Source organism: Dasypus novemcinctus, chromosome 23 (assembly GCF_030445035.2).
Source record: "Dasypus novemcinctus isolate mDasNov1 chromosome 23, mDasNov1.1.hap2, whole genome shotgun sequence".
Taxonomy (NCBI): domain Eukaryota; kingdom Metazoa; phylum Chordata; class Mammalia; order Cingulata; family Dasypodidae; genus Dasypus; species Dasypus novemcinctus.
The window spans coordinates 41,292,391-41,318,567 of record NC_080695.1 but is presented as its reverse complement, the minus strand read 5'-3'; the positions used below and the strand labels follow the sequence as shown (position 1 = coordinate 41,318,567).

The following is a 26,177-nucleotide window of genomic DNA, read 5'->3' as shown; positions in this document are numbered from 1 at the left end:
AATTAGGGTCTAAGCTAGTATATAGACTTTGCTGGCTTTTGACTTTATAATGACTCATTATTTAGGTAGAACACTATTTCAATTTGTTTAATGCTCAGAATTTTGCTTTAAAAGGTTTTATGATGGAATGCTACAAATGTTTGATTCAGTTTACTCAGCTCTGCACTCTATAATACTGAAAAATTACTAAAGGCCTTTATAGAACTAATCAGTCCCATTTCACTTTTTTTTTTTAAATGGTAGCAAACAATTGTCAAGTGCCTTGATTTTAGGGATGGCACCTTGATTCATCTATCTTAATCCTCTTGGGCCCTAATACTCCAATAAATTCAAAGTACATGCCTTTAAGTATCAAGTGACCTCATTAAGGGATCAGTAAGAAGATACTACCCGAAGAAACTATGGAATCTTCTCCAAAGTTATCTTCTTCAAAGGAGAATTTAAGAACAATTCTATATAAAGACAGGGATGGCACTGTAGTTTCCTCCTAGCCCTGGTTAATATTGAGTGCTCCCTTACATGAAAATTACATTTCAATTGGCATTTCACACAAAGGGCAGTTAATTTTCTAACAACCAGTCACATTTTCTTCATTAAATTCACTAAATCAGTGACCAATTGATTTCCTGAAATTTTCTTGGAAGGCATTTAAAAATACAGTAGTCACATCCTAGAAGAGGGGAACAAAAGCAAGATTTTAGGATCTTCAGGTCAGAGCATAAGGGAAAATTTGTATATACTAAAAAATACCTCTTAAAATCTCCATAAATAACCTCCAAAACCCATTCTTAAAAGCTCAAAAGCCAAGAATTAACTTTGTTTCTCTTTGCCTTTAGAGGTGAACTCCATTTCCCTGGAGCAGTTGAGACCTAGCACTAGTTTGAACTGGGGGAAATCAATGGGGTACGGGGATTATTTCTTCTTCTGGCTAAGAATATATGTGAATCTGTACCAAAAAAATCATATGATGGGGCTCTACTGTCTTCCTTACTATATAAACGTAACAATTTCTGATGAATGAGTTAAGGAGAATCCCAACTTTAAAACGCAACACCAGTTTTATAAACACTTTTATTATACTGAAAGTTGGGATAAGTTAAAACAAAATCAAGTGTCTCTTATGTTTTTCTGTCAATTAGGTGGAATTTGTTCAAGAACTTCCAAAGACAATCACTGGGAAAATCAAACGAAATGTTTTAAGAGACCAAGAATGGAGAAGAGCATAGCTTGATAAGAAAACTGAGGCATTATATATGACTGCATTCTTTTAGTTCTTCCTTCCCAATAATTCAGTAATTACTCTTAAAATGTTCATTAAGTTCTTTCCTGGTAGAAATTTTCAACTGAGTTGTTTTTGTACAACCCCCCCAAAAAAAATCTAAAAATATTTGGGAAGAAAAATTATGATTAAACTGACAAAGGCAAGCATTATGATTTCTAGTGTTTAAAATAGAAGAAATAAAACGATTACTTAGAAAATAGCAGGCAATGAATATCACTAATCTTGTGTCTTGATTAATTCAAAATAAAGTTAAGAACTATTCTAAGAGAAATGGCATGAGACAGAATTCCTTCTGCTTAACATCTTTATGTATTACCAATACTTTAAGTGAATTAAAATGCTAAGAATGAAGATAATATAACTAATTTAAAAGGCAATAAATGAATTTAATGAAATCTCAAGTAGTGTACTACTGTACCCCCCTTTTAAAGCAAATCCAGAGATTCAAGTCCCCTGAATACACAACATCCCTAGCGCCAACCACAGGTTCAGTAAAAGTGACAGAAGAGGCATATGCAGAAAGGTCACATCTGAGTCCAGCTCCATCACACTCAGAAACACAAACTCCAAAGTAGGGCCCTCTGACATGGCACAGAACTCCAAATCCATCTGCCATGACCATATAACCTGTGGGTCTACATAGCCTTCAGGAGAACCAGTACCTAGGGTTGTATCTACTTTGGCTTTTTCTGGGGTCCTGCTGAAGTGTGCATAAGCATGACCCCTCTAATGACCTCATGACTCTTTTTTGAAGACTCTTAACCATATAAGCTCATTTGTCTTTGCCATTTCCCCCTTTTATTCAAGGTCAAAAAGCAGTTTTTAACACATGATCCTACATGTAGGCTGAGATATTCTGAGCTTTTATTCAAGGTCTCTTTCTAGTTGCTTCACCAACTAGTGATTGGTAGTAATCCCTTGGCGCCAGGGAGGCTCATCCCCAGGAGTCACATCCCACACTGGGGGGAAGGTAATGGATTTACATGCTGAGTTTGGCATAGAGAGTGGCCACATTTGAGCAACATGGAGGCTCTCAGAAGGTAACTCTTAGGCACCCTGCAGCTCTAGGCCTACTTCATATTTCAGGTACATAGGCTCATAAGCACAGTCATCGGTATCAAGGGCTCAGTGCCAGCTGGACCCTGAGCCTTAGCAGTGTTGCAAGTCCTACTCTCTGGTTCATTGGACTTACCCAGGTCAGCTAACAGGTTGGTCACCCACCACACCAGGGAATCAAGATTGCCTACAACTGCAAGCAGAACTGCATCCATCATCCATGTGAAATCTAAGCCCCCTCTTGATCTACAGGTGGGAATTGACATCACCATCCCAGGGTCCACAGAATGGAGGAATAAAATATGGATTAGAGTGGACTTACTGATATTCTACTATAAAACTATTGTGACTAGTAGAAGAAATTGTAGCATTGATGTGGAGACACATCAGTTTCCCATACAGAAGGTCCTGGGTTCAATCCCAGTATCTCCTAAAAACAACACAGACAAAAAAAAAAAAAAAAAACTCTCATTGGGGCACCTGATTCCCATGTATGAGGTCCTGGATTCAATCCTGTTACCTCCTAAAAAAATTTTTTAAAAACATAGTCATATTAAGGTAGTTCTAGCTTGAGGAGCCCTCATCTGCATTAGCAAAGCTGTATTTTCCTTACCACCCCCTCACCCCCAAATCCTTCTAGTCTGGCTTACAAAACAGGACCACTAGCTAGGAGGATAAAATACATTCTCATGTCACCAGCCATTTAACATAATAGCCAAATGTGCAGGAAGCCTTAAGGATTATATTAATTCCTAACGTTCTAAAATTTAAGTTGCTGGGGGCAGGGAGAGGGAAGAAGAGATGTGATGTGGGGGCATTTTTGGAATTTTGTCCTAAATGATATTGCAGGGTCAGATGCTGGACTTTATGTATCCTGCCATAACCCACTGAATGTACTGAGTGTGACCTACAGGGTAAACTTATTATCCATATGGTGCAGCAGTGCTCCAAAATGTGTTCACTGAGTGCGATGAGTGTGCCACGATAGGGGAGGTTGTTGGTGTTGGAGAGGGGTGGGGAAATGGGGAGTATACTGGAACCTCATGCTTTTTTTAATGTAACATTTTTTGAAATCTATGTATCTTAAAAAAAATACAATTTACAAAAAATGTTGGGGGGTGGGGAGTGGGTTATATGGGAACCTCTCATGTTTAATGTAACATTGTGATTAACTTTAATTTTTAAAAGTGTAAAAAAAATTAAGCAAATCCACTGTAAAATATCCAAAACTTGGTGGCAGACTTGGCCCAGTGGTTAGGGCATCCGTCTACCACATGGGAGGTCCGCGGTTCAAACCCCGGACCTCCTTGACCCGTGTGGAGCTGGCCCATGCGCAGCACTGATGTGTGCAAGGAGTGCCGTGCCATGCAGGGGTGTCCCCCGCGTAGGGGAGCCCCACACGCAAGGAGTGCGCCCTGTAAGGAGAGCCGCCCTGCGTGAAAAAAAGTGCAGCCTGCCCAGGAATGATGCCACACACATGGAGAGCTGACACAAGATGACGCAAGAAAAAGAAACACAGATTCCCGTGCTGCTGACAACAACAGAAGCGAACAAAGAACATGCAGCAAACAGACACAGAGAACAGACAACAGGGGAGGGGAGAGAAACAAATTTTTAAATCCAAAACTTTAATGATTTAGGAGAATTGATTACTCAAGAGTAATTAATAATATTTTTACATTTTTAGGGCCATGCACATGGCTTTTTAATCTGATAATCTGACATGTAAACACCTTTTATGAATATTTCTACTGAGAGATTTAACAAGAGGCAGAAAGAATGGAAATGTACAAAACACCAGTCTTCAGGGACCAGATTTTAATTTCTCTGAAAATATCAGGAACTATGAAAAACAAGCTGAATATCTGACTGTAGCAAAAGTGAAATACAAGTAACATTTAAAAATCATGTTTAACCTTAGAGAAATATGTTTAAAAACATACCAAGTTTAACTTTTTTCTCTCTAGAGCAAAACAAGTTAACTAAATCACAATACTAGAGTTTTCTGTTACTGTTTTTTAACTGACATAATTTTTTAGAAAGAAAAAAGCAGCACTCAATTCCCACCCTGGAATCTCACCATTTATAAAATAACAGGCTCAAATGCCAGTGAAAATGAATAGTTTATAAACCTGAAAACAAATCTTTCAATGAAAGAATTCAGATTCCAACAGAACATGGTAATGTATAGCTGGGGAAGAATAGCTTGTTTTACCAAATACAAATAAATACAAAATAGATTGAAAACAACCTATAAAATCAGAATCTTTCTATAGAGAGCAGCTTTCACAAAGTAAAAGCACCTAGTTTCAGCGCTATACATCCTCTAGGTATACGGCCAATTTTATTCTGGAGTCCCTTTGTCTCATAAATCAAAATAAAAGTCTCTTTATTTTGGAGCAAGTCTGCTAAAAAAAAAAAGTACCAAAATCCTACCCTTCCTGTTTCTCCAAATGATACTAACAATGGTTTTGTAATTCCTTCAAGATGACTTCAACACCATTAAGAGTTAACATTCTAAATGTTAAAGTTGTATTAAAGGGGAAGCAGATGTAACTCAAGGGGTTGAGCACCTGCTTCCCAAACAGGTCCTGGGTTCAATCCCAGTACCTCTTAAAAACAAAACAGACCAAAAAAAAACAAAAACAAAAAAACTCTCATTGGGGCACCTGATTCCCATGTACAAGGTCCTGGATTCAATCCTGGTACCTCCTAAAAAAAATTTAAAAACATAAAGTTATATTAAGGAAGTTCTAGCCTGAGGAGCCCTCATCTGCATTAGCAAAGTTGTAGTTTCCTTACCAACCCCCTTCACCCCCAAATCCTTCTAGTCTGGCTTAGAAAACAGGACCACTAGCTAGGATACAATACATTCTCATGTCACCAGCCATTTAACATAATAGCCAGATGGGCAGAAGTCTTAAGATTTAATTACTAACATTCTAAAATTTAATAAATTCATCACGAAAGCTAATTTCACCGCCCTTTAAATTTCTCTATCTGGATAGTTATTTTACAGCCTTCTTTGGTATCAGTCTCTTCCAGCCTCTTTTAATCTTTGTACTCTGGAGGAACCCTTAAAGTAACTTTCAAATTCAGGGAACCCCTGCAGGGAACACTAATGGTACGGCAGAGCGAGCACCAAGTTGTAGCTGTAAGGATACTCCTGTATCACAAAAATCCAGAAATTATCAGATTAAAGCCTACAGAGTTCTTCCTCTTCTCTCAAAGACAAATTCTCAGACTGAGCAAAAGATTTAGAGTAAGGGTTCCTCACCCAGTCATAGTCTAGTGTTCCAAAAAGGGGAAGTACTGTTTCATTTGGTTTTGTAGTTCTTCCAGGTGGTTTTTAGTAAAGCTTGAGAATCACTGCTATCTTTCTTCATTCTCAAGCCAGGTTGGCCGCGGAAACATGTCACGAGCTTCTCTGGAGATGTGATTTTTCCAAAATCCTTTCAAATCTAAGAATCCTGTCACTTTGAAATTGGCCTACTATTTTAAGAACTATGGCAATTCACCTTTCAGCTTAGTCACCCTGTTCAAAATTCTTCCTCTCATAAGCCACTGAAGTTCTGTATGTACTAGGAGATTCGTACGCTCCACTCGTTTTAATTTTTTGTTTTTTAATATTCTTACATTAATGGGTCTAATTAAACTTTATTAAAAGTTAAATATTTTCATAGCATTACTCAGAACTTTCTTCATCTCTAAGTTTTTGTTAGCATGTTCTGTGAAGAAAGAAATGTGCTGTAATGTCAACGTTAGATTTTCTTTTTTTATGAGGACTTATGGAACCAATCACTGCACCAACAGTAGAGACGATAGACCTTTGGCTTCCAGATATGAAGACACTACAATTATATATTGCTGTTTGTTTTCGGCAGCTCTGTGCAGCAGTTTTCTTGAATTTTATCATCACTTAAAAAACTTACAAATGCTATAGCAGGGCAAATATTGGCAAAATGTTGATTCATTAACCCAGATAGAGAAGCTGTTCCTTTTCCGTTATTCACACAAACCTCTTCAGCATCATGTGACTTACCATCAATAAGTCAAATTCCTCTATTGAGAATAAAGTCTTTTCACTTTATTCACCTTCCATTTTAATGTTGGCATTTTTAGATTCCAAGCAACTATGCAGATTTTCCTTTTCTAGGGTAAGTTCTATTACAAAATAACTTGTTTCCTAAACCTTTTCAATGCATGTGACTTTTAAAACAAAACTTTACTGTTTTGCTATTTCAAGAGTCATTTAAAATAATCAACATCTTTACTAATCAAATACTTATGACTAAGGGAAGCAGACGTGGCTCAACTGATAGAGCGTTCACCTACCATATGGAGGGACCAGGGTTCAATACCCAGGGCCTCCTGATCTGTGTGCTAAGCTGGCCCACGTGCAGTGCTGCCACACAAGGAGTGCCATGCCATGCAAGGGGGCCCCCGCATAGGGGTGCCCCACATACAAGGAGTGCGCCCTACAAGGAGAGCCACCTAGGAGTGGTGCTGCATACATGGAGAGCTGACTCAACAAAAAAGAGACGCAGTTTCCCAGTGCCGCCTGACAATGCAAGTGGATGCAAAAGAAAACACAGTGAATGAACACAGAGAACAGACAACAGGGGAGAAAAGGAGAGAAATAAATGAATCTTTTTTAAAAAAAACCAACTTATGACTATAGTTACAATTGTTGGAGCAACTGTTGGATTTTTAAATGTATGCCACAGACAATGCACAATGGAAAAGGAAAGCTTGGAGAACACAAAAACCTTGGAAAAGTAGCTTTCATTATGAAGACACTTTCTTTGTGTCCCCTGTTGCATTAGTATACAAAGTAAGTCAGAAAATTGTAATTTTTCATCACTAACCTTACCAGAAATGCCTGTAGATCTACACCTAGGAAGGTCCTCTTTTCAGACATGTTGCCTTCAAATACTGCAGCACTGGACCATCAAATTTGTTTGTTACAAACCAATGTTAATAAAATATAAAAATGGGCATAATAACTAAGGAAATTCACAAAAAAATTCAAAAAAGGCACAAAACAATTCATTTCTAACCTATACAAATCCATGGTTTAGAAAGATTTACAACAAAATAGCAAGGACATCTGAGTTGTGGCTTGTAAAAATTCCTTCCTTAGAAGGAAAATTCCCTTCTAATCTCCTATTACACAGAGCTTATTTGCTCCCAAGTCAGAGGGCAGTACATGAGGAAGGCTGAGGAAGGTAACAATGAGGGAGAGGTAAACATTATTTTCCTACCACCCTTCCTTCTGTATATAATACAGTGTTCACCAATAATCAATAGCTTCCCCCAACCCCACCAAATGCACACGACCCTACTGCATACTGTCAAACAGGGCAGAAAGATCACTAAGAAAACTGTTAACAGAGCTGCTCATTGTTCACTACTTATATGAGTACAGTACACAAAGTTCAAAAACAATATTTTCAGTCATAATTTTATATAGAACCCCAGTTTTGAAACTGACCACCAATGTCAGATTTTTTTCCCCCCCTATGATAGGTCATTTTCATTTGATTTGGATTCTTCTGTGACTTGACTTGCAAGTTCAGGTTTAGCTCCGCCCTCATTCACTAACTGTATCTCAGACTTTGTTTCGGTCTGCCCCACCTCCTCACTATTCTCTGGCACCACCTGCTGGTTATTTTTTCCTTCTGCTGGGTCACTTTGATTTGATTTGTCACCAGATTCCAATTTAGCTTCTTTCCCATTTCTTGCTTGCACTGTCTGCTTTGGGTTAAGCTGTGACAGGTCCTTAGCACTCTTCACCACTTCCTGGAGATTGTACTTTCTGAACAACATATAATCTTTCACAACACTCAGGCAACAGACAGCTTTGATGATTTCTACTACCACTGTGTACTGTGGGTTGGTAAGATCCACTTTATTTTCTGAATTGAGGCTGCCAACTATTCCTGTAACAAAAATAACAGGGCAACAATTAGGCAGAAAAGGATACCATTAAGCTTGATGAATTAAAAATAACAATCTTTTCTCCTTCTTTTGGGAACTCGTTAAACACACACACACACACACACGTATATATAGAGCAGTCCATGCTTCTACATGGTCTTTTAGTCAAATGCACTAAACCTTTTCAATAAATAAATACAAACAAAATCTTGAGACAAGTGATAAAAAAGTAAATTTAAAAAAAAATTCAACCTTGATTTCAAAAGACTTTACCTAAAAATCTCATCCAACGTATCTAAATCATTTAGGTTGGATATTATTTTAAGGACATTTTAATATATTTGTTGTATACTCAAAAATATAAACATTAATTCTTGTTAAAAAAAATTCTTAAAAACAAGGACAAGTATTTAATAATGGACAACAATATATAGTCATGAACAGAAATATACCTGCCAATTCTTTGATAACTTCTTCTCTATTCATGTGACTGTTATTTCGAGATTTATATACTATTTGAAATGTCCCTTTATTTGGAGCTTTAAACCAGGGTTCCAAAAATGTTTCTGCATATTTTTTCATATCCTCTAAGAAAGCCTTGCACGTGCCAGAGATGGGTAACATTCGCAGAATAACCCGAGTCTTCTTCTTCTTGGTTTTGTAAATATCCTGGAGAATATGATGTACCAATTTCTCAGGTTCTAAAAAAGAATCAACAAGTTAATATAAATTCTCAGAAATTTTAGAGATTCTTCAAACTCTCTAAAACAATTTTCGTTGGCACTGACATAAGGTGATGGTAGATGTAGAAGAAATTTTTGTGATGAGTCTACCCAGTCATTTTTTTCCAACTAATATTTGTTCATTGTCCATTACGTATAAATACTGTAGCTAATATTCTAACTCTTTAGCATTATTACTGCTTCCACTAAAAACAAATGTTCACTCCAGTAAAGACAATGGAGTTAACATTTTTGTGATATTCGGATTTATCTGACTATAACACCAAACTCCCCCTCCCCCATATCAGTGGCGACTATCAGAGTAACAATTTTTAATAGTGCATACGTTTTTACCAAAAAAAAAAACTGCAAGTCTCTCAAAAGGATTTAATTAATCCATTAGCTAAGTTACCACAGAAATCTAGATCTCAAATCTGCAAGGAGCCCCAGACCCCCGAGTACACAAAACCAGGGAGTAGAGGCTCTTAGGTTACATCATGCCTACATACAAATATGTTTGGGGCTGCTCAGAATTTTTTTGTTTCCCACATTCAAAAATTAAGAAACTTCTCCAGATTTCCAACTTCTTTGAAAAAAGTGGAAGATTTGATCCTACCAGGACCACATTCCCAAATGGCAACAATTGGATGGAGCTGAGGAGCAGCTACCCCTTTTACATAAGCCATACCTCCATTTTGCCTAAAGTTACGGTAAAGCCAGGTTTCCATCCCAAGGCAGTGCTATGTCCGTGACCCAATCCACTCTAAATGCCTAATGCTAACACAGTGTAGAAAGGATGCAATCAAATGATTAACTGAGTCATGCCCATGAAGCCATTTTCTAGGCAAGGAGATGTTCAGGTGTTACAGCATCAACAAGTCTAAAGAATATAAACCAGACATACCTATTCCAAGTGTCCTAATGAAGACAACATTGTTTGCTCCACTCTCCACTGACTGGAATCTTCTTAGCCTCATTTCTGTAGATGCCTTAATGTCACCAACTTCTTTCTTCAAAGCAGCCTCCACATCATCTTCTTCCTCACTTCCAGATGGCTGCTGATCCTTCTCTGTAAACTGTTTGCATAAATAAAACAAATGAGCAGAAATGCCATGTTTAAAGCTATAATTAACTACTTACATGAAACCCCCCCAGTGGCAGATGGCTCAATACCGACAATTAAGCTTTTATTGAGAAACTGAAACATCACTCCTTCAAAACACGGAGGAGGGAGTTCCCTGAAACTGTCCTGCATATAATTTTCAAAGCATCTTGGCAGTACAGGACAGGGGGAAATGCTTTCACCAGATGAATCATTTCAGGATGGGCCTTAAAACCATCATTAGATATCTTTGTGCTTCCTAAGTTGGGAAACTCTTTTTTTGGTGAGATGAGACCAAATACTTACAGAGTTCAAAATCCTTACTCCTGTAATACTGAGGAACAGGGCAGAGAAATAGTTCAACTTACTCAGGATACCAGTATAGACTTGTTGCCTAATTCTCTGCAACACTCACAGGCTTTCCAATTTACCACTAATAGTAATTACACCTATTTATGAGGTCTTTTTAATACACCAGGACATATTTTATGTATACTTTTTAGCCTCAAGGAAACTTTACAAAGTACTATCATTATTATCGCTTTACAAATAAACTCAAGCTCAGCAGAGTCAATTTGCCCAAGTCCCAAAGCTAGTATATGACTGTCCCCTAACAGCCAGAATGCAAATCTGCTCTGTGCTATCCTCCTCTACTTAATTGCTTAGGGAGGAAGAGGGATGGCAAAAGGGGGGGGGGGGGGGGGTGTTAGTATGTACTGGTCCAGATCCCAAGCCAATAAAATAGTAATTCCCAAACTGTGATGAACAGTTAGATTTTAGGTGGTATTGGTACAAACTCTTTACTTTTCAAAACTTACTTTAACATGCATTTTAGAAATAACAAGCTAAATCCGGTATTTCAGAGATAATACTGCTTAGAACAAATATGGATTACAACCATGGTGTTCAGATGGTGAGACATAGCAAACATCATGAGGATGAATGAAGTTTGTCCTTGCGAACTTGGACCATCTACTTAATCTCCTTGAGCCTCAATGTCCTCATAAACGTTACCTCACAAGTATGTCATGAGGAGTAAATGTTATGTTTCTGAAGAGCTTCAGCACAACGCCTGGCCCGCAGGAAGCAATCAATAAACGGGAGCTATCGTGATTAACAATGGGGTGAGGAAAGTCCAAGGTGCAAGGATTTCAAGCACAAAACCGGGCAGGCGTTCAAGGTTTCTCTGGGGCATCCGAGGACTCCAGAGTTACGGAACACAACTTCGACGAGGTCTCGAACTCTGGTTCCAGAGAAAGCCAGTGTGTGTAACCGAGTAAACACGAGATCGCCACACTCCTCCCCGTTACCGCCCGCGGCTGAGGCGGCGCGCAAGCGTATAAAGGCAGCCGGGCTGCTCGCCTTCCCTCCTCCCCACAAGCCTGCCCGCCCGCTCTGGGATCGGTACCTTTTCCGGCCCATACATGTCGTCGCCGTATTCGCTGAGCAAGCTGTAAGCCTCCTCTACGCACTTGCGCTCGTTCATGTTGCAGGTGATAAGGATGCCCTGTAGCCCGGGCTCCAGTTGTCGGGGCCCGCCGGCGTCGCAGTGCCGAGCCCGCTTGGCCTGCACATACTGCGCCTTCCCTTTGCGCTTTCCACCGCTAGTCTGAGGAGGCTGCTGGGCGGGGGTCGCCATGACGCTTCGTGTTTCTTCAGGGCTCCCGCCGACCTCGCTTCTGCTGGCGCCGGCTAGTTACGTCAAAGTGGACGCGACGGCCTCCACCTAGCCCCGCCCCCCATCCGCGTCCCATCCTGGGTGGGGTTCTAAGGCCTAACTGCTGCGTACTGAACAAGGGCGGCCCGAGCCCCGCCCCTCGCGAAAACGGACAGGCGTTTAGTTTCCGCTGGGCGCAGGAAGCAGGCCATGGAAGCATGGAGTTCCGGCCTGCTGGCGGAGCCGGCTTGTATACTTAGGTTTTGAGCGCAACTGGATACAGGCATTGCTTGCAAAGAATCCTTTCATTTACTCATTCATATTCATTGTTCATTCAGGTCCTATGTAATGACACCTATGTGCTAGTTGTTCAGAGTATTGGAATCCAGACCATGAGCAAAAGAACATAACCATTCTGGCTTTCATGGGTCAGTATTTCTTAAAAGTCAGTACCACCTTCAAACCCATCCTACTTATTTTTTGCTCCTACTGAGAAATGTATTTTCAATAGAATTTTTTCTAGTGCCCCTGTTGCAGGACCCCTGGAGTACTGTAAGAAAGAAATCTTCTGGAAGAAAATAAGACCCAATTGTGAAGAAGAAAGTAATTTATTCTCAATCTTGTAAGAAGGGGCGCACAACCAGAAAACGTGGCTGGCACCCTGAACAAAGAAAAATGACACAATTTATACCCCTTAGCCTAGCACACAAGCCCTTTCTCTGTTTCTCCATAGACTGGATACTTTAGAGGTTACAGTCTATCCAAGAAGATCTAAATTTCCCACGCAGACGTATGTGATTAACTGCTTCCCCCATCACATTCCAACCATTTCAGTTTTTACCTGCTCCCCTTTGCCAAATAAGGAATGGAATTTAGTGCTGAATTGGTATTGACTTAGCTCTGTCTTGGGAATCTTTTTTACTACCTGTAGGACTGGTTTAAGCTGGTTTCCTTTGTTCCTGCTTAACCCGGGAGCAGGAGACTGAGGCCAAGGCTGCCAGGTTACATTAATTAATATTTTCTTCCTTTATGTGAAAACTAAACTAATCTTCATTTCTTACAGTATAAAAACCAAGATTCCGTGAAATCGGGGAGACCTGATTACCGGAATGAGATGCATTAAAATACAAGGAATCATGGCCAAACTTATTAACAGTAAATTGTCCTAATGGGAACAATTAATTTTGGTGTGTAAATTAAATTCATGTTAATATCAAAAACATATTGTCCTTATCAATTTCTTCACACACTTTTGTCCTGTAATGAAATCATAACAAGTGATAGAGACATCCGTTCAGAGTTGTTCCAAGTGCACTTGGTTTGGGCAGGAAAGTCACATTCCTCACTTCTGTACAAAATCATGAGGAGTCAAAAGAGGATTCATGTTTTGTTGCCCTAGAATCAATTAACCAATCCAGTGGCGTAAAAATGTGGAACAGATTTTAGTAGGAAGCAGAAAGACTCTTATTTATTGTAAGGCCTGCATCTCTCAGATTCTCATTCTTCTGACCCCAAGAAAAAGTAAGGCTGATATGAAATAATACATATGAAAGAACTTTCATTAACTATAAGAGGAAAATTCATTTTCTTTCCTCCAAACAAGTATCCATTTTCTTTTTTCCATTACCTGACCCCAAGAAAAACTTAAGAAAACTCAATTCATTTTGTATTGGATAGGTAGGCAATCCCTTCAGGGGTAACATCACAAAATTCCCCATACCAAAAAACAGAGGAATATATCCCCTTATTCATCATGCAAATAGAAGTCAGCTTGAGGGGAGCAGATTTGGCTCAAGCAGGTTAAGTGCCTGGATTCCACATGGAACATCCCACGTTCAGTTCCTAGTGCCTCCTCAAAACAAAAATGAAAACAAGTAAATAAATGAAAAAACCAACTCAGGGGAACCAATGTTGCTCAGTGGTTCATCGCTCACTTCCCACATACGAGGTCCAGGGTACAATCCCCAGCCTGTGGTACCTCAAAAAAACAGCTTGAGTTTTAGAAATCCCTTGTGTTGGGGGTAAACGTTAGACAGTGTATTGCTTGTAGTGAGCAACTAAAGAATAATGTACATTTTATTGACTCAGTTATTTCCATCTCCTATTCTGAGATTTCATTGTTATGTATGAGAAAAGATATTAAGAGGAGGAGAAATAATTAGCCTGATGTTGAAGTTCATGGATAACTGTGGAGGTACTTAGGGTTTTTAAAAAAACTTTGGTGGAATTTTTTAGATACTAATGACTTTTCTGGTGAAGAAATATCTATCTGGAGTTTGACAATTCTCCAGTTTGACTTCAATTGCTTGCCTGGCAAAATTTAATTTAATACCGTTTTATTTAAAATATTTTGTGTATCTTGGGTCCATTATTTTATCTATCTGCTTAGCCACCTACCCTTCTATCTGTTAATATGAATAGAGAATCTAAAATAATGAACACCAAGAGTGGCTTCTTTGTGTTGGGACTCAAAATTGCTTTTTGGGAAGTGGATGTGGCTCAAGTGATTGGGCTCCCGTCTACCATATAGGAGTCCAAGGTTCAATTCTTGGGGCCTCCTGGTGAAGGCAAGCAGGGCCCATGCAGAGTACTGGCCCATGAAGGAATGCTGACCCACACAGGAGTGCTGGCCTGCAAGGAGAGCTGGTGTATCAAAATGACACAACAAAAAGAGTCCCAGAGGAGAGACAATAAGAGACACAGCAGACCAGGGAGCTAAGGTGGTACAAGAGACTGAGTGCCTCTCTCCCACTCTGGAAGGTCCCAGGATCAGTTCCCAGTGTTGCCTAAAGAGAAGACAAGCAGGGAAGCAGATTTGGCTCAACTGAGCCACCTACCACATAGGAGGTCCAGGGTTCAAACCCAGGGCCTCCTGACCCGTGTGGTGAGCTGGCCCATGCGCAGCGCTTATGTGTGTGAGGAGTGTCATGCCACGCAGTGGTGTCCCCTGCGTAGGGAAGCCCCATGTGCAAGGAGTATGCCCCTCAAGGAGAGCCGCCCTGTGCAAAAAAAAGTGCAGCCCACCCAGGAGTGGTGCAACACACGCGGAGAGCTGATGCAGCAAGATGACGCAACAAAAAGAGACACAGATTCCTGGTGCTGCTGACAAAAATGCAAGCGGACAAAGAAGAACACACAGGGAATGGACACAGAGAGCAGACTATGGAGGGTGGGGTGGGGGAGGGAAGAGAAATAAATAAAAATAAATCTTTAAAAAGAAAGAAAGAAGACAAGCAGATACAGAAGAACACAGAAAGCAGACAGCGAGCACAAAAACAAGGCGAGGGAGTAAATAAATCTTAAAAAAGCAAAATGGCTTTTTACTTTCTTTGTATTTTTATATGTTGTTTAAATCTTAAAATGAGTATGAATCATTATATATAAAAATGATAATTCTAAAAAAGAATTATTCTTTATTGTCTGTTTTTTTCAGAATACTGTTTTCATAGATAGGTCTTCTTTACTCATTTATCTAACAAATATTTATATTTGTACCATATTATACTGAGTTAGGCCCTTTTGTAGCTACTTGGAATTAGGTGGTAAAAAAGATAAACTACATTCATTCTAATTTGTCTAGAATGTGCTGACAGGACTCTTTAGTTAGATATTTACTAGGAGTGTTGACCATTGTCTTATTCCTGATTAGCATTTCACCATTAAATATTTCTAATGGATTACCATCAAACTTAGGTTGTTGAGAGATACTCTTATTATGACTTTAAGAAAATGCCCTTCTACTCACATTTCGTTTTATTTTAGGGGTTATGTATGTGTGCCATGAATGATTGCTGCAATTATCAAATACATTCTCTACATTCACTGAAATACTAATATAGCTTTTCTCCCTTAACTTATTCTTGGGGTAAACTCAAACTCGTCTTTTTAAACAATTTTTTAAAATATTTTTTTATTTTATTTCTCTTCCCTTCCTGCCCCTCGCCCCATTGTCTGCTTTCTTGTGTCCATTCAGTGTGTGTTCTTTTGTGTCCACTTGCATTCTCACCAGGCGGCACAGGAATCTATGTCTCTTTTTGTTGTGTTATCTTGCTGTGTAAGCTCTCCATGTTTGCCAGGTGACTCCTGGCCGGGCTGCACTTTCACGCAGGGCTGCACTCTCTTGCAGGGTGCGCTCCTTGCGGATGGGGCTCCCCTACACAGGGGACACCCCTGAGTGGCATGGTACTCCTTGTGCACAGCAGCACTGTGCATTGGCCAGCTTACCACACAGGCCAGGAGGCCCTGGGTTTGAACCCTGGACCTCCTCCTGTATGGTAAGCAGACACTCTATCAGTTGAGCCACATCTGCTCCCCTCAAACTAGTCTTGATGGGTTTTTGTCTATATATTACTGGTTTCAGTTTCCTAATAATCTATTTTGGATTTTTCTTTATGTTCAGAGTTTTCCTGTGATTTTCTTTCTAGTAGTATTCTTGTCTGGTTTTGCTATCAATGTTATTCTTATCTCCAAAAATGAAATGAGGGGGCTTCCACTTCTGGGAAGATAGGTAGTTGTTTTTTCCCTGTTTACAACTGAGTATAATTAAAAACAATGGCATCATATATAAAATAAACTAAAAGAAAGCAGAAGGGAAGAAATAATACAGATAAGAGCAGCAATAAATGAAATTGACAATAGAAAAACAGTAGAGAAAAGCAATGAAAGGAGTTAGTTCTTTGGAAGTTTTTATTTTATCATTAAAATTTGCTGTGACCTGCGTGGGTGAACTGAGAACCTGAGGGGAGGTGATGGGAGCTGAAGAAAGACACACAGAGACAAAGACAAGATTAGTGGGGACCAGGTGGGCCAGGGCTAGCTGATGGCAAAGACAAGGCCCTGATCTGGCACCACAAGCTTATTTAAAGCAGTTAACTAGGTCATTGTTCTCAGAGCAGAGGCTATCAGTCAAGAAGTTCTTTGAGGAGGGTTCGTAGAGTTTCTTCTTGTCAGGACATCAGCTCCTTTCTGCTTACTGGCAGGTACAGACATGGCTGACCACACTCTCACCTCTCTGCACTCTCTCTAGCAACATGACTTGAGCCCTGCACATTTACTTCAGGGACCCCTACGAAATTGATAAAACTCTAGTAGATTGACAAAGGAGTAAAGAGATAAGGCACAAATTAACAATCAAGAATGAAACAAGGAATATCACTATGGACATCAAAAGAATAATAAAATGTCTTTGTTTCCTTGCTGTTAAAACAAATACCAGGGAAGTGGGCTTGGCCCAATGGATAGGGCGTCCACCTACCACATGGGAGGTCTGCGGTTCAAACCCCGGGCCTCCTTGACCTGTGTGGAGCTGGCCCATGTGCAGTGCTGATGCGCACAAGGAGTGCCGTGCCATGCAGTGATGTTCCCCGTGTAGGGGAGCCCCACGTGCAAGGAGTGCACCCCTTAAGGAGAGCCGCCCAGCGCGAAAGAAAGCGCAGCCTGCCCAAAAATGGCGCTGCACACACGGAGAGCTGACACAACAACAAGATGACGCAACAAAAAGAAATGCAGATTCCCAGTGCCGCTATAAGGATAGAAGCGGTCACAGAAGAACACACAGCGAATGGACAGAGAGCAGACAACTGGGGCAGGGGAAGGGGAGAGAAATAAATAAAAAATTTTAAAAAATAGAACAAATACTATACAATGGGTTGGCTTAGCAACAGGAATTTATTAGCTTATAGTTTCAGAGGTAGAAGGCTTACTTCCTCCAATGACTGGTATCTTCTCACTGGTTGACCATCTCTGGGGTTCCTTGGCTTTTCCATCATACGGCAAGGTACATGACAGTGTGTTCTTTCTTGTCCAGGTTCTGTTGACTTCCAGCTTCTGGCTGCTCCCCATGGCTGCTTCTTTCCATGTCAATTTCCTTGGCTTATAAGAACTTTAGCCATATTGGATTAAGGCCCACCCTCATTCAGTTTAGGCACACCTTACCTAATAACATCTTCAAAGGTCCTATTTACAAATGAGCTCACACCCATGCATCCAGGAGTTGGGACTTGAACATGCCTTTTGTGGGGGCATAATTCCCAACATAAGGGAATACTATAAACAATCCTACATACATAGATTTCACAACTCAGACAAACAGCACCACTTCCTCAAAAACCACAAACTATCACCACTTACCCGATATGAAGTGGATAATTTAAATAGATGTATATTCAGTACTACGGACACTGAATTCATAATTTTAAAAGTACCAAAATAGAAATATCCAGACCCAGATGGTTTCACTGAAGAATTCTACCAAGTTTTTAAAGAATTACCAATTCTATACAGTCTCTTTGAGAATACAGAACACTTCCCAATTTACTTTATGAAGGTAGTATAACCCTGTTATCAAAACCAGAAGACAGTACAAAAACAAAAGTACAAACCAATGTTTCTCATGAATACAGATACAAAAGTTCATAACAAATATTAGCAAATAGAAGTCGGCCATATATAAAAGACTTACACACCAAGACCAGGTAGAGGTCATTCCAGAAATGCAAGTTGGTTCAGTGTTTGAAAATCCATCTATATAACCACCCAGATTGACAGGCTAAAGAAGAAAAATCACATAATTTTATTAATTAAAATTCATTTGCCAAAACTCAACACATATTCATTTTAAAAAATAACACTACTTAATACATTTTATGAAGCCAGCATCACCCTAATACCAAAGCCTGATAAAGATACTACAAGAAAAGAAAATTACAGACTAATCTCTCTAATGAACACAGATGCAAAAATTCTCAACAAAATACTTGCAAATTGAATCCAACAGCATATCAAAAGACTTATAAACACAACCAAGTGGGATTTATTCCTGGTATGCAAGACTGGTTCAACACAAGAAAATCAATCAATGTAATCTACCACATTAACAAACTGAAGGGAAAAAAACCACATGATAATCTCAATAGACCCAGAAAAGGCATTTGACAAAATCCAGCATCCTTTTTTTGATAAAAACATTCAAAAGATAAGAATGAAAGGAAAATTCCTCAATATGATAAAAGGCATATATGAAAAACCCACAGCAAACATCATACTCAATGGGGAAAGGTTGAAAGCTTTCCCTCTAAGATTGGGAACAAGACAAGAATGCCCATAGTCAACATTGTTGTTCAATATTGTACTAGAAGTTCTAGCTAGGGTAATTAGAGAAGAAAAAGAATTAAAGCCATCTGTATTAGTCAGCCAAAGGGGTGCTGATGCAAAATACCAGAAATTGGTTGGTTTTTATAAAGGGCATTTATTTGGGGTAGGAGCTTACAGATACCAGGCCATAAAGCATAAGTTACGTCCCTTACCAAAGCCTATTTCCACGTGTTGGAGCAAGATGGCTGCCGACATCTGCAACGGTTCAGGTTTCCTGGGTTCCTCCCTTCCAGGGACTTGCTTCTCTCTGGGTTCAGGGTTCCTCTCTTCCCAGGGCTTACTTCTTCCTGGGCTCGGGGTTCCTCTCTTCCTGGGACTTGCGTCTCTTTTTTCTCTATGTGCTTACTTGCTGTGGCTCCAGCTTAAGGCTTCAGCATCAAACTTCAACATCAAAAATCCTCAACTCTGTCCTTTGTCATATCTTTTAATGCCCTAATGATGTGGCCCAATCAAAGCCCTAATCATAACTTAATCATGCCCAGGTACAGACCAGATTACAAACATAATCCAATATCTATTTTTGTCATTCATAATCATATCAAACCGCTACAGCATCCAAATAGAAAAAGAGGAAGTAAAACTCTTACTGTTTACAGATTACATGATCCTGTACTTAGAAAATCCTGAAGTATCCATGACAAAGCTACTTGAGCTAATAAATGAGTTCAGCAAAGTAGCAGAATACAAGACCAACACCCAAAAATCAGTAATGTACACTAGTGTTGAGCAAGCTAAGGAGGAAATGGGGGGAATTCTATTTTCAAAGGCAACAAAAAGACTCAAATACCTAGGAATTAATTTAATCCAAGAAGTATAGGACCTATATGCAGAAAACTATAAAACAATGCCAAAAGAAATTTTAAAAGACTGAAACAAATGGAAAGACATTTCATGTTCATGGATTGGAAGAATATATATTGTGAAGATGTCAATCTTAGCCAAACTGATTTATAGATTCAATGCAATATTAATCAAAATCCCAACAGCTTACTTCACAGAATTAGGAAAGGCAATTACCAAATTAATTTGGATGGGAAAGTGCAGCTGAGCAGCCAAAAGCATTCTAAAAAAGAAGAGCGACTTGGGAGGAAATTCACTGCCTGACCTTGAGACATATTACAAAGCCAAAGTGGTCAAAACAGCATTGTGCTGGCATAAAGATAGACACATTGATCAGTGGAATAGAATTGAGAACCCAGAAATAAACCCTCACCTATACAGTCAACTGTTTTTTGACAATCCTACTAAGTCAATGTTAATGGGACAAAACAGTCTCTTTAATAAATGGTACTGAGAGAACTGGATATCTATAGCCAAAAGAATGAAAGAGTACCCCATCTCACTCCCTACACAAGAATCAATTCAAAATGGAACAAAGACATAAACATAAAAACTAGAACCATAAAACTCCTAGAAGAAAATGTAGGGAAACCTCTTCAAGACCTTGTAGTAGTTGGTTTCTTGGACCTTACACCCAAAGCACACGCAACAAAAGAAAAAATAGATAAATGGGACCTCCTCAAAATTAAACACTTTTGCACCTCACAGGACTTTGTCAAAAGGGTAAAAAGCCAGTCAATTCAATGGAAGAAAATACTTGGAAATCACATATCTGATAATAGTTTAACATCCAGGATATATAAAGAGATGTTACAACTCAACAGTAAAAAGATAAATGACCCAATTAAGAAATGGGCAACAGACCTGAATAGACATTTGTCCAAAGAAGAAATACAAATGGCAAAAAAAAAAAAAAAAAAATGAAGAACTGCTCAACATCACTAATGATTAGGGAAATGCAAATCAAAATGGAACTATTGTGATTAGTAATGGAAGAAATTGTAACATCGATGTGGAGAAAGTGGCCATGGTAGCTGCTGAGGGTAGGGAGAGGGAAGAAGAGATATGATGTGGGGGCATTTCCAGGACTTGGAATTGTCCTGGGTGGTACTGCAGGGACATATGCTGGACATTGTATGTCCTGCCATGGGGGGACTTGGGGACAGTGTAAACTGCAATGTAAACCATTATCCATGTGGTGCAGCAGTGCTCCAAAATGTATTCACCAAATGCAATGAATGTGCCACGATGATGAAAGAGGTTGTTGATGTGGGAGGAGTGGTGAGTATATGGGGACCTTTTATATTTTTTGAATTTAACATTAAAAAAAAATAGAGAGAAAAAAAACTACAATGAGATGTTATTTCACATCTATTAGAATGGCCACTATTAAAAAAACAGAGAACTACAAGTGTTGGAGAGGACGTGGAGTGATAGGGACACTTATACACAGTTGGTGGGGATATAGAATGGTACAGCCACTGTGGAGGACTGTTTAGCAGTTTCTAAAGAAGTTGAATATAGAGATGCCATGTAACCCTGCAATACCACTACTGGGTATATACCCAGAAGAACTGAGAGCAGTGACATGAACAGATATCTGCATATCCCCTCCCACAAGGAGCTTGCAGTGTAAGTAAATCATTGCCTGTAAGAGGAACTGCCAGGGATTGTGTAACATTTCCCTGTGCACTTAGCCCAAATCTTCTGCTCTTCCCTCCAGAGTGTCTCCACCAGTCAATAATGAAAGGCCCTCTGGGCACTTCTTGCTCCTGATTGTCAGACTACTTCCTCTTTTGCCTACTATCTGGAATAAAGTCAATATGAGTGATCAAGTTTCAGAGCTGTTCTGCTAGAAAACAAGGCAGCCATCTTCTCCAGCTGTGTTGGAATCTGTAACATTGGTGAGTACCTCCTTTTCTGTGTAAATTTTGCTGGGCTGACACATGCACTTTGAGCAAAGATAACAAGAGGACAAAATGAACAAATCAAAAATGCTCTCACTGGCAGAATGTACCAGGAGCTGGGAGGGGGAGGGACGAATGGGGAGTTATTGCTAAATGAATATAGTTTCTGGGATAATGAAAGTGTTTTTATAGGATGGTGGTGATGGTCGTACAACATTGTGAATGTAATTAATGCCACTGAATTGTGCTCTTAAAAATGGTTAAAATGGCAACATTTATTATATGTATGCTACCACTATACAATTTTTTAAAAAGTCAATGCTCTAATTGTAATGTAACAGAAGAATAAAGGAAAGAATTCATAATAACAAATGTTTTTTTAAAAAATGCTCTCAACTAACATCTTGGGCAACCAAGTGTTTCTATTAGAATTTCTCGGTGGTGGTATGATACTATTTAGTAAGCAACGAGGAACATGTACACAGAAGGCTGTACACATAGCAGCTGAGTTTTTCATTTTAAGCCTTTTAGTACTATTTGATTTTTTAAAAAGCTAAATACATGTGTTCACTTGATAAAATGTTTTTGGGGGAAAAATTGAATCTGAGTAGCAGCTGAGTTTTTACTGCATTGTTTAATTAGCTCCCCACTCTGCTCAGTGACAGATGGGAATCCTTCTTCTGCTTCATCCAGGAAGAATGCAAACTACCCCTAGAAAACTTTGGGAAACATAGAAGCAAAACCAAGAAAATAACATGTGAACAATTACTTTTCTCCACTTGACAGTCAAGGATAGCTCCAGAAAGTCTATAGAAGAGGAATTTAAGACAGAGTCTTGTTAGGATGTGGCAAACATTAGGACTTGACTTGGCTGTTTTGCAAGTCACTACTATTGAATTGCTTGTTCATTTGGAGTGTCTTGGGTGGGGTGGGGTACTTGTGGGGGTATGGAAAGACTAACCCCACTCAAGTACCTTGGCAGTGCTGTTTATGTGGAGGTTAGAGTATGCATTTCAGAGGGAGCTTAAATCCTTTCAAAAGCCCAAAAGACAAGTAGAGGAACTTTGTTAGAAGAATTTTCCTTAGCATTGTCTCTGTGGCTCATTATAAAAATCTGGACTCACATGTGGTGAGTTCTCTTAGTTCTTTCACATAAGAAGAATTGTGGAAACCTGGAAAAGGGAAGTTGTAAGCTGCTAAGATCACTGAAAAGACAGGAACAAATGATGGAGTCGGAGTCGGTGACCTGAGGTATCGGGAATGAAAGACAAAGAAAGATTGGGTTCAGGGGATCTGAGAGCATTGATTTCTCAAGCTCATCAGACAACTTTATTGAGTCGAGGGGCTAGTATATATACCCCTAACATATGTGACATTCAGTACAAAATCAAGTTACCTATTACCCTTACCTCATTCTATATTAACTAGTGATTGATGAACACCAACAAACTTTACTGGAACTATTATTATAAAAATCAGTAACTATACTTATAAATCTTGTTACTCAGGTCGTTCTGTTCTGTATGTTATTGTTCTGCCTGCAGGTGTGCTTTCCCTGCCAAGATTGTGATCCGCACCGATAATCACAAGGGACAGTTTGACTCAGTGGTCAAGGAAGTAACTTGCTTCCATGGAAACAACATGCATTTGTTTCCCACAAACAAATGGTGATGTTACAGTTTTGATGAGAATGTTGTCATTTTCTATTTGGTAGAACAGAGTGGTTAGGTTTGTTAGCACCAAGTGACGGGTCAATTTTCTTTTCATTATATGAGGAAGGATTCTGGATATGGCGGAAAGTTTTTTCTGGGGTGTGGGTGAGAAATGTACTGATAAACTGTGAGTTTACTTCGCATTGGCAAGTTAAGTAGAGTGGATTTATCCCCAGTGATATTAATTAATATATGTATAATTGTTTTATGTCTTCCTTAATAGTTACAAGCTTCATGTGGGTGGGAACCAGCTGTGTCTTTTTCTTCACAGTTGTATTTTCAGTATTTAGTACAGGTCTGGCTGAGAGCAGGTGTTCAGTAAACACCTGGTGAATGAACTAATGCATTGCCCAATTTGGATGTGTATGTCTGTATGTGTTTCCTTATCTTTTAAATGGAGATAATAGTAAATGAATGTAAGTGCTTAGCATAGTGCAGCCACTTGTCAAATCGTGGCAAAAATGTCACCTCCCTGGAGAGATCTTCTGAAAGAGCCTCCCTTTCTCCCCATTATCCTCTTTGCTTTTTTGTGTCACTTATCACATTTATTTGTTCACTTATTATATGTATCTCCCATGAGAGCACGGAAGACCTGGTCTCTTTCATTCACTTCTATATTCTCTGTGCCTGAAATGGTTCGTAAGTGGATAGTCAATTTTTGTTGAATGAATAAATAAATGAATCATACCAACCTACCAAAAATGTTATTTGTTCTGACTAGTCCAAATTCCTGCCTCTTATTTTAATAGGATCAGAGTTTTCTTCTGATACTTCTTAGCCATTTTTAAATCCTTTTTTGTTGTTGTTGTTGTTACATCCAAGTACTTAGAGAAAGAATGAGGACATTCCTTATGGAGGAAATAGTTTCCAAATTTCAACTAGATTTCAGAATAATGGAAATGGCTCAAGTGATAATCTGTAAAGTATTAGTTTAAGACTATGGTGCAGGTGTTCACTGGAATTCCATGCAACTATTGAAAAAAAAAAACAGAATAAGGAAGATGTTGTACTTCTGAAATACATTGTTAAAAAAAAATTAGGGAAGCAGATGTGGCTCAACCAGTTGGGTGCCTGCCTACCACATGGGAGGTCATGGGTTCAGGTCCTGGTGCCTCCTAAAGAAGATGAGCTAGATGCTGCTGCACCTGCCACAATGATGCCATAGCCCATGGAGAGTGGATGTGGCTCAGGCCATTGGGCATGCAGCTCCCATGTGGGAGGTCCCAGGTTCAGTTCCCAGTGTCTTCTGGAGAAGACAAGCAAACAATGAGCAGACAGACAAGAGAACCATCTAGGGGAGGGTGGGGGATAAATTTTTAAAAATAGAATAAATAAATAAATGCATAAATATTTTTAAAAAAACAATACCCACAAAGTCGTGAGTATTCTAGGCTACTTACTTTGTAAAAGGGGTGGAGAAATAACAGTCTATAATCATATTTGCTTGAAAGCACATAAAGAAATGCCAAAGGGATACATAGAATTAATAATTGTTTCATGGGTGTTGGGAGTGGGGTTAAACTGGGCAGCTGAGAGACTGGGAGTAAATGTTAGTCAAAGATACAGAACTAACAGGAATTACAGATACATCCTAAAAACAGATACCAATATTAAGAGATTTATTATAGGAATCAGCTCACACAACCATAGGAATTGGGAAGACCAAATTCTATAGGGCAGGTGCAAGCTGGAATTTTCAATAAAGGTGAAGTTTCATTCCCCAGGAGAAGCTAGGTGACTGAAGAAGCAGAAATTCTTTTTTTTAACATCTGAAATCCTCAGTTCTGGCTTTAAAGCCTACAACTGATTGGATGAGGACTCTCCCTTTAATGCTGAGGGCAAGCTCCTTTGTTGATTGTAGATGCAACCAGCCATATGTGCAATCAACTGAAGTGATCTCCCAGGGCTCCCAATGTGTTGGGTGCATCAATGTGATGCCCAAACATCTGGTCCACTTAGGGCAAAACTTATGACTGACATCCATTATTAGTTATTATTTTGGCAATTTATCAATACAGTCATGCTTTCACATAGCCATCCTGCTTTGCATACCACACAGCTAGAACCGTAGTCTAAAATGATGAGTTAATGATTCTGAGAGCAATATGTTTCATTGTAGGAAATTTGAAATTTTACAGAAAGTATAAAGAAGAGGACCTCAAATATAATCCCTAGAGCTGTATTTTTAACAGTTTCATTCAATGAGACCTCAGCCAACTAAATGGCATAGTGATCAAATGGTTTCCCTCTGAGGCAGGGAGTGCTGGGTTGCCTGAGGGGGACCTTCCCCACAAAAGTCCTAAAGTTTAAAACCCTATTATTACATGTCCACTAAATGCAGTCTAAGCAAGTTCCTCCAAGCCTGGACTAGAAGATAGCATGGTCTCCTTTTGGGAGCATGGGAACTGCAACCTGAAAACCAGAAAATCTTTGAGAGCGCTTTCATCACTAATTAGGTCCTGGGCTATTCTCAGTGCCATCTATGAATTTTTCACTGGGGAAAATCTTCAACATTTGTGAACTCCTTTTGAAATCTGCATTTGAAAGGTAAAAAGGCTCTTTACTTTCAATGAGACTAACTGGGTGACCCAGATCTTTACTTCTTTAGAAATGCATATGGGAGGCAGTAGCATGTCATAGTTAGGCGAATGGCCTAGACCAGACTGTTGTTCTGGGTTCAAATTCAGTCTCTGCTTCTTACTAGTTATGGAGCCCCAGCCTCATTGAACTTCATTCTATCTGTCTGTAAACAGATGACAATAGTATTCATTTCACAGAGTCACTCTGGATGTAATGAGAAAATGTAA

General features: G+C 39.3%; 3 protein-coding genes across 9 annotated transcripts in view; 2 read left to right on the top strand and 1 right to left on the bottom strand.

Moving 5' to 3' along the window:
- The window catches only part of LOC101435427 (acyl-coenzyme A synthetase ACSM4, mitochondrial), a 28,579-nt gene extending 27,086 nt beyond the window's left edge, over positions 1 to 1,493 (top strand). The window contains exon 13 of the mRNA XM_004474073.4: positions 1,140 to 1,493. Within this exon, the coding sequence (XP_004474130.1) occupies positions 1,140 to 1,226 (87 nt within the window). The 3' untranslated portion in view covers positions 1,227 to 1,493. The remainder of the gene's footprint in view (positions 1 to 1,139) is intronic.
- Positions 1,494 to 4,141: 2,648 nt separating this feature from the next.
- Positions 4,142 to 11,933, bottom strand: THUMPD1 (THUMP domain 1 NAT10 acetyltransferase adaptor). The gene is made up of 4 exons (XM_004474072.5): positions 11,511 to 11,933; positions 9,905 to 10,076; positions 8,731 to 8,979; positions 4,142 to 8,280 (listed from the first exon to the last, which is right to left on the bottom strand). Exons 1-4 carry the CDS (start codon positions 11,739 to 11,741, stop codon positions 7,859 to 7,861), a joined length of 1,074 nt encoding a protein of 357 aa, XP_004474129.1. The 5' UTR covers positions 11,742 to 11,933; the 3' UTR covers positions 4,142 to 7,858.
- Positions 11,934 to 21,399: 9,466 nt separating this feature from the next.
- Positions 21,400 to 26,177, top strand: part of ACSM3 (acyl-CoA synthetase medium chain family member 3) — a 33,208-nt gene continuing 28,430 nt past the window's right edge. For 4 of the 7 annotated variants that reach the window (XM_071211291.1, XM_071211290.1, XM_058286309.2 and 1 more), the window contains exon 1: positions 21,400 to 21,655. The gene's annotated coding sequence lies outside the window, so the exon portion shown is untranslated. Of the gene's footprint in view, positions 21,656 to 23,202; positions 23,326 to 26,177 lie in introns of all 7 variants that reach the window. The other 3 variants (XM_058286308.2, XM_058286310.2, XM_058286311.2) reach the window with 3 other exon arrangements.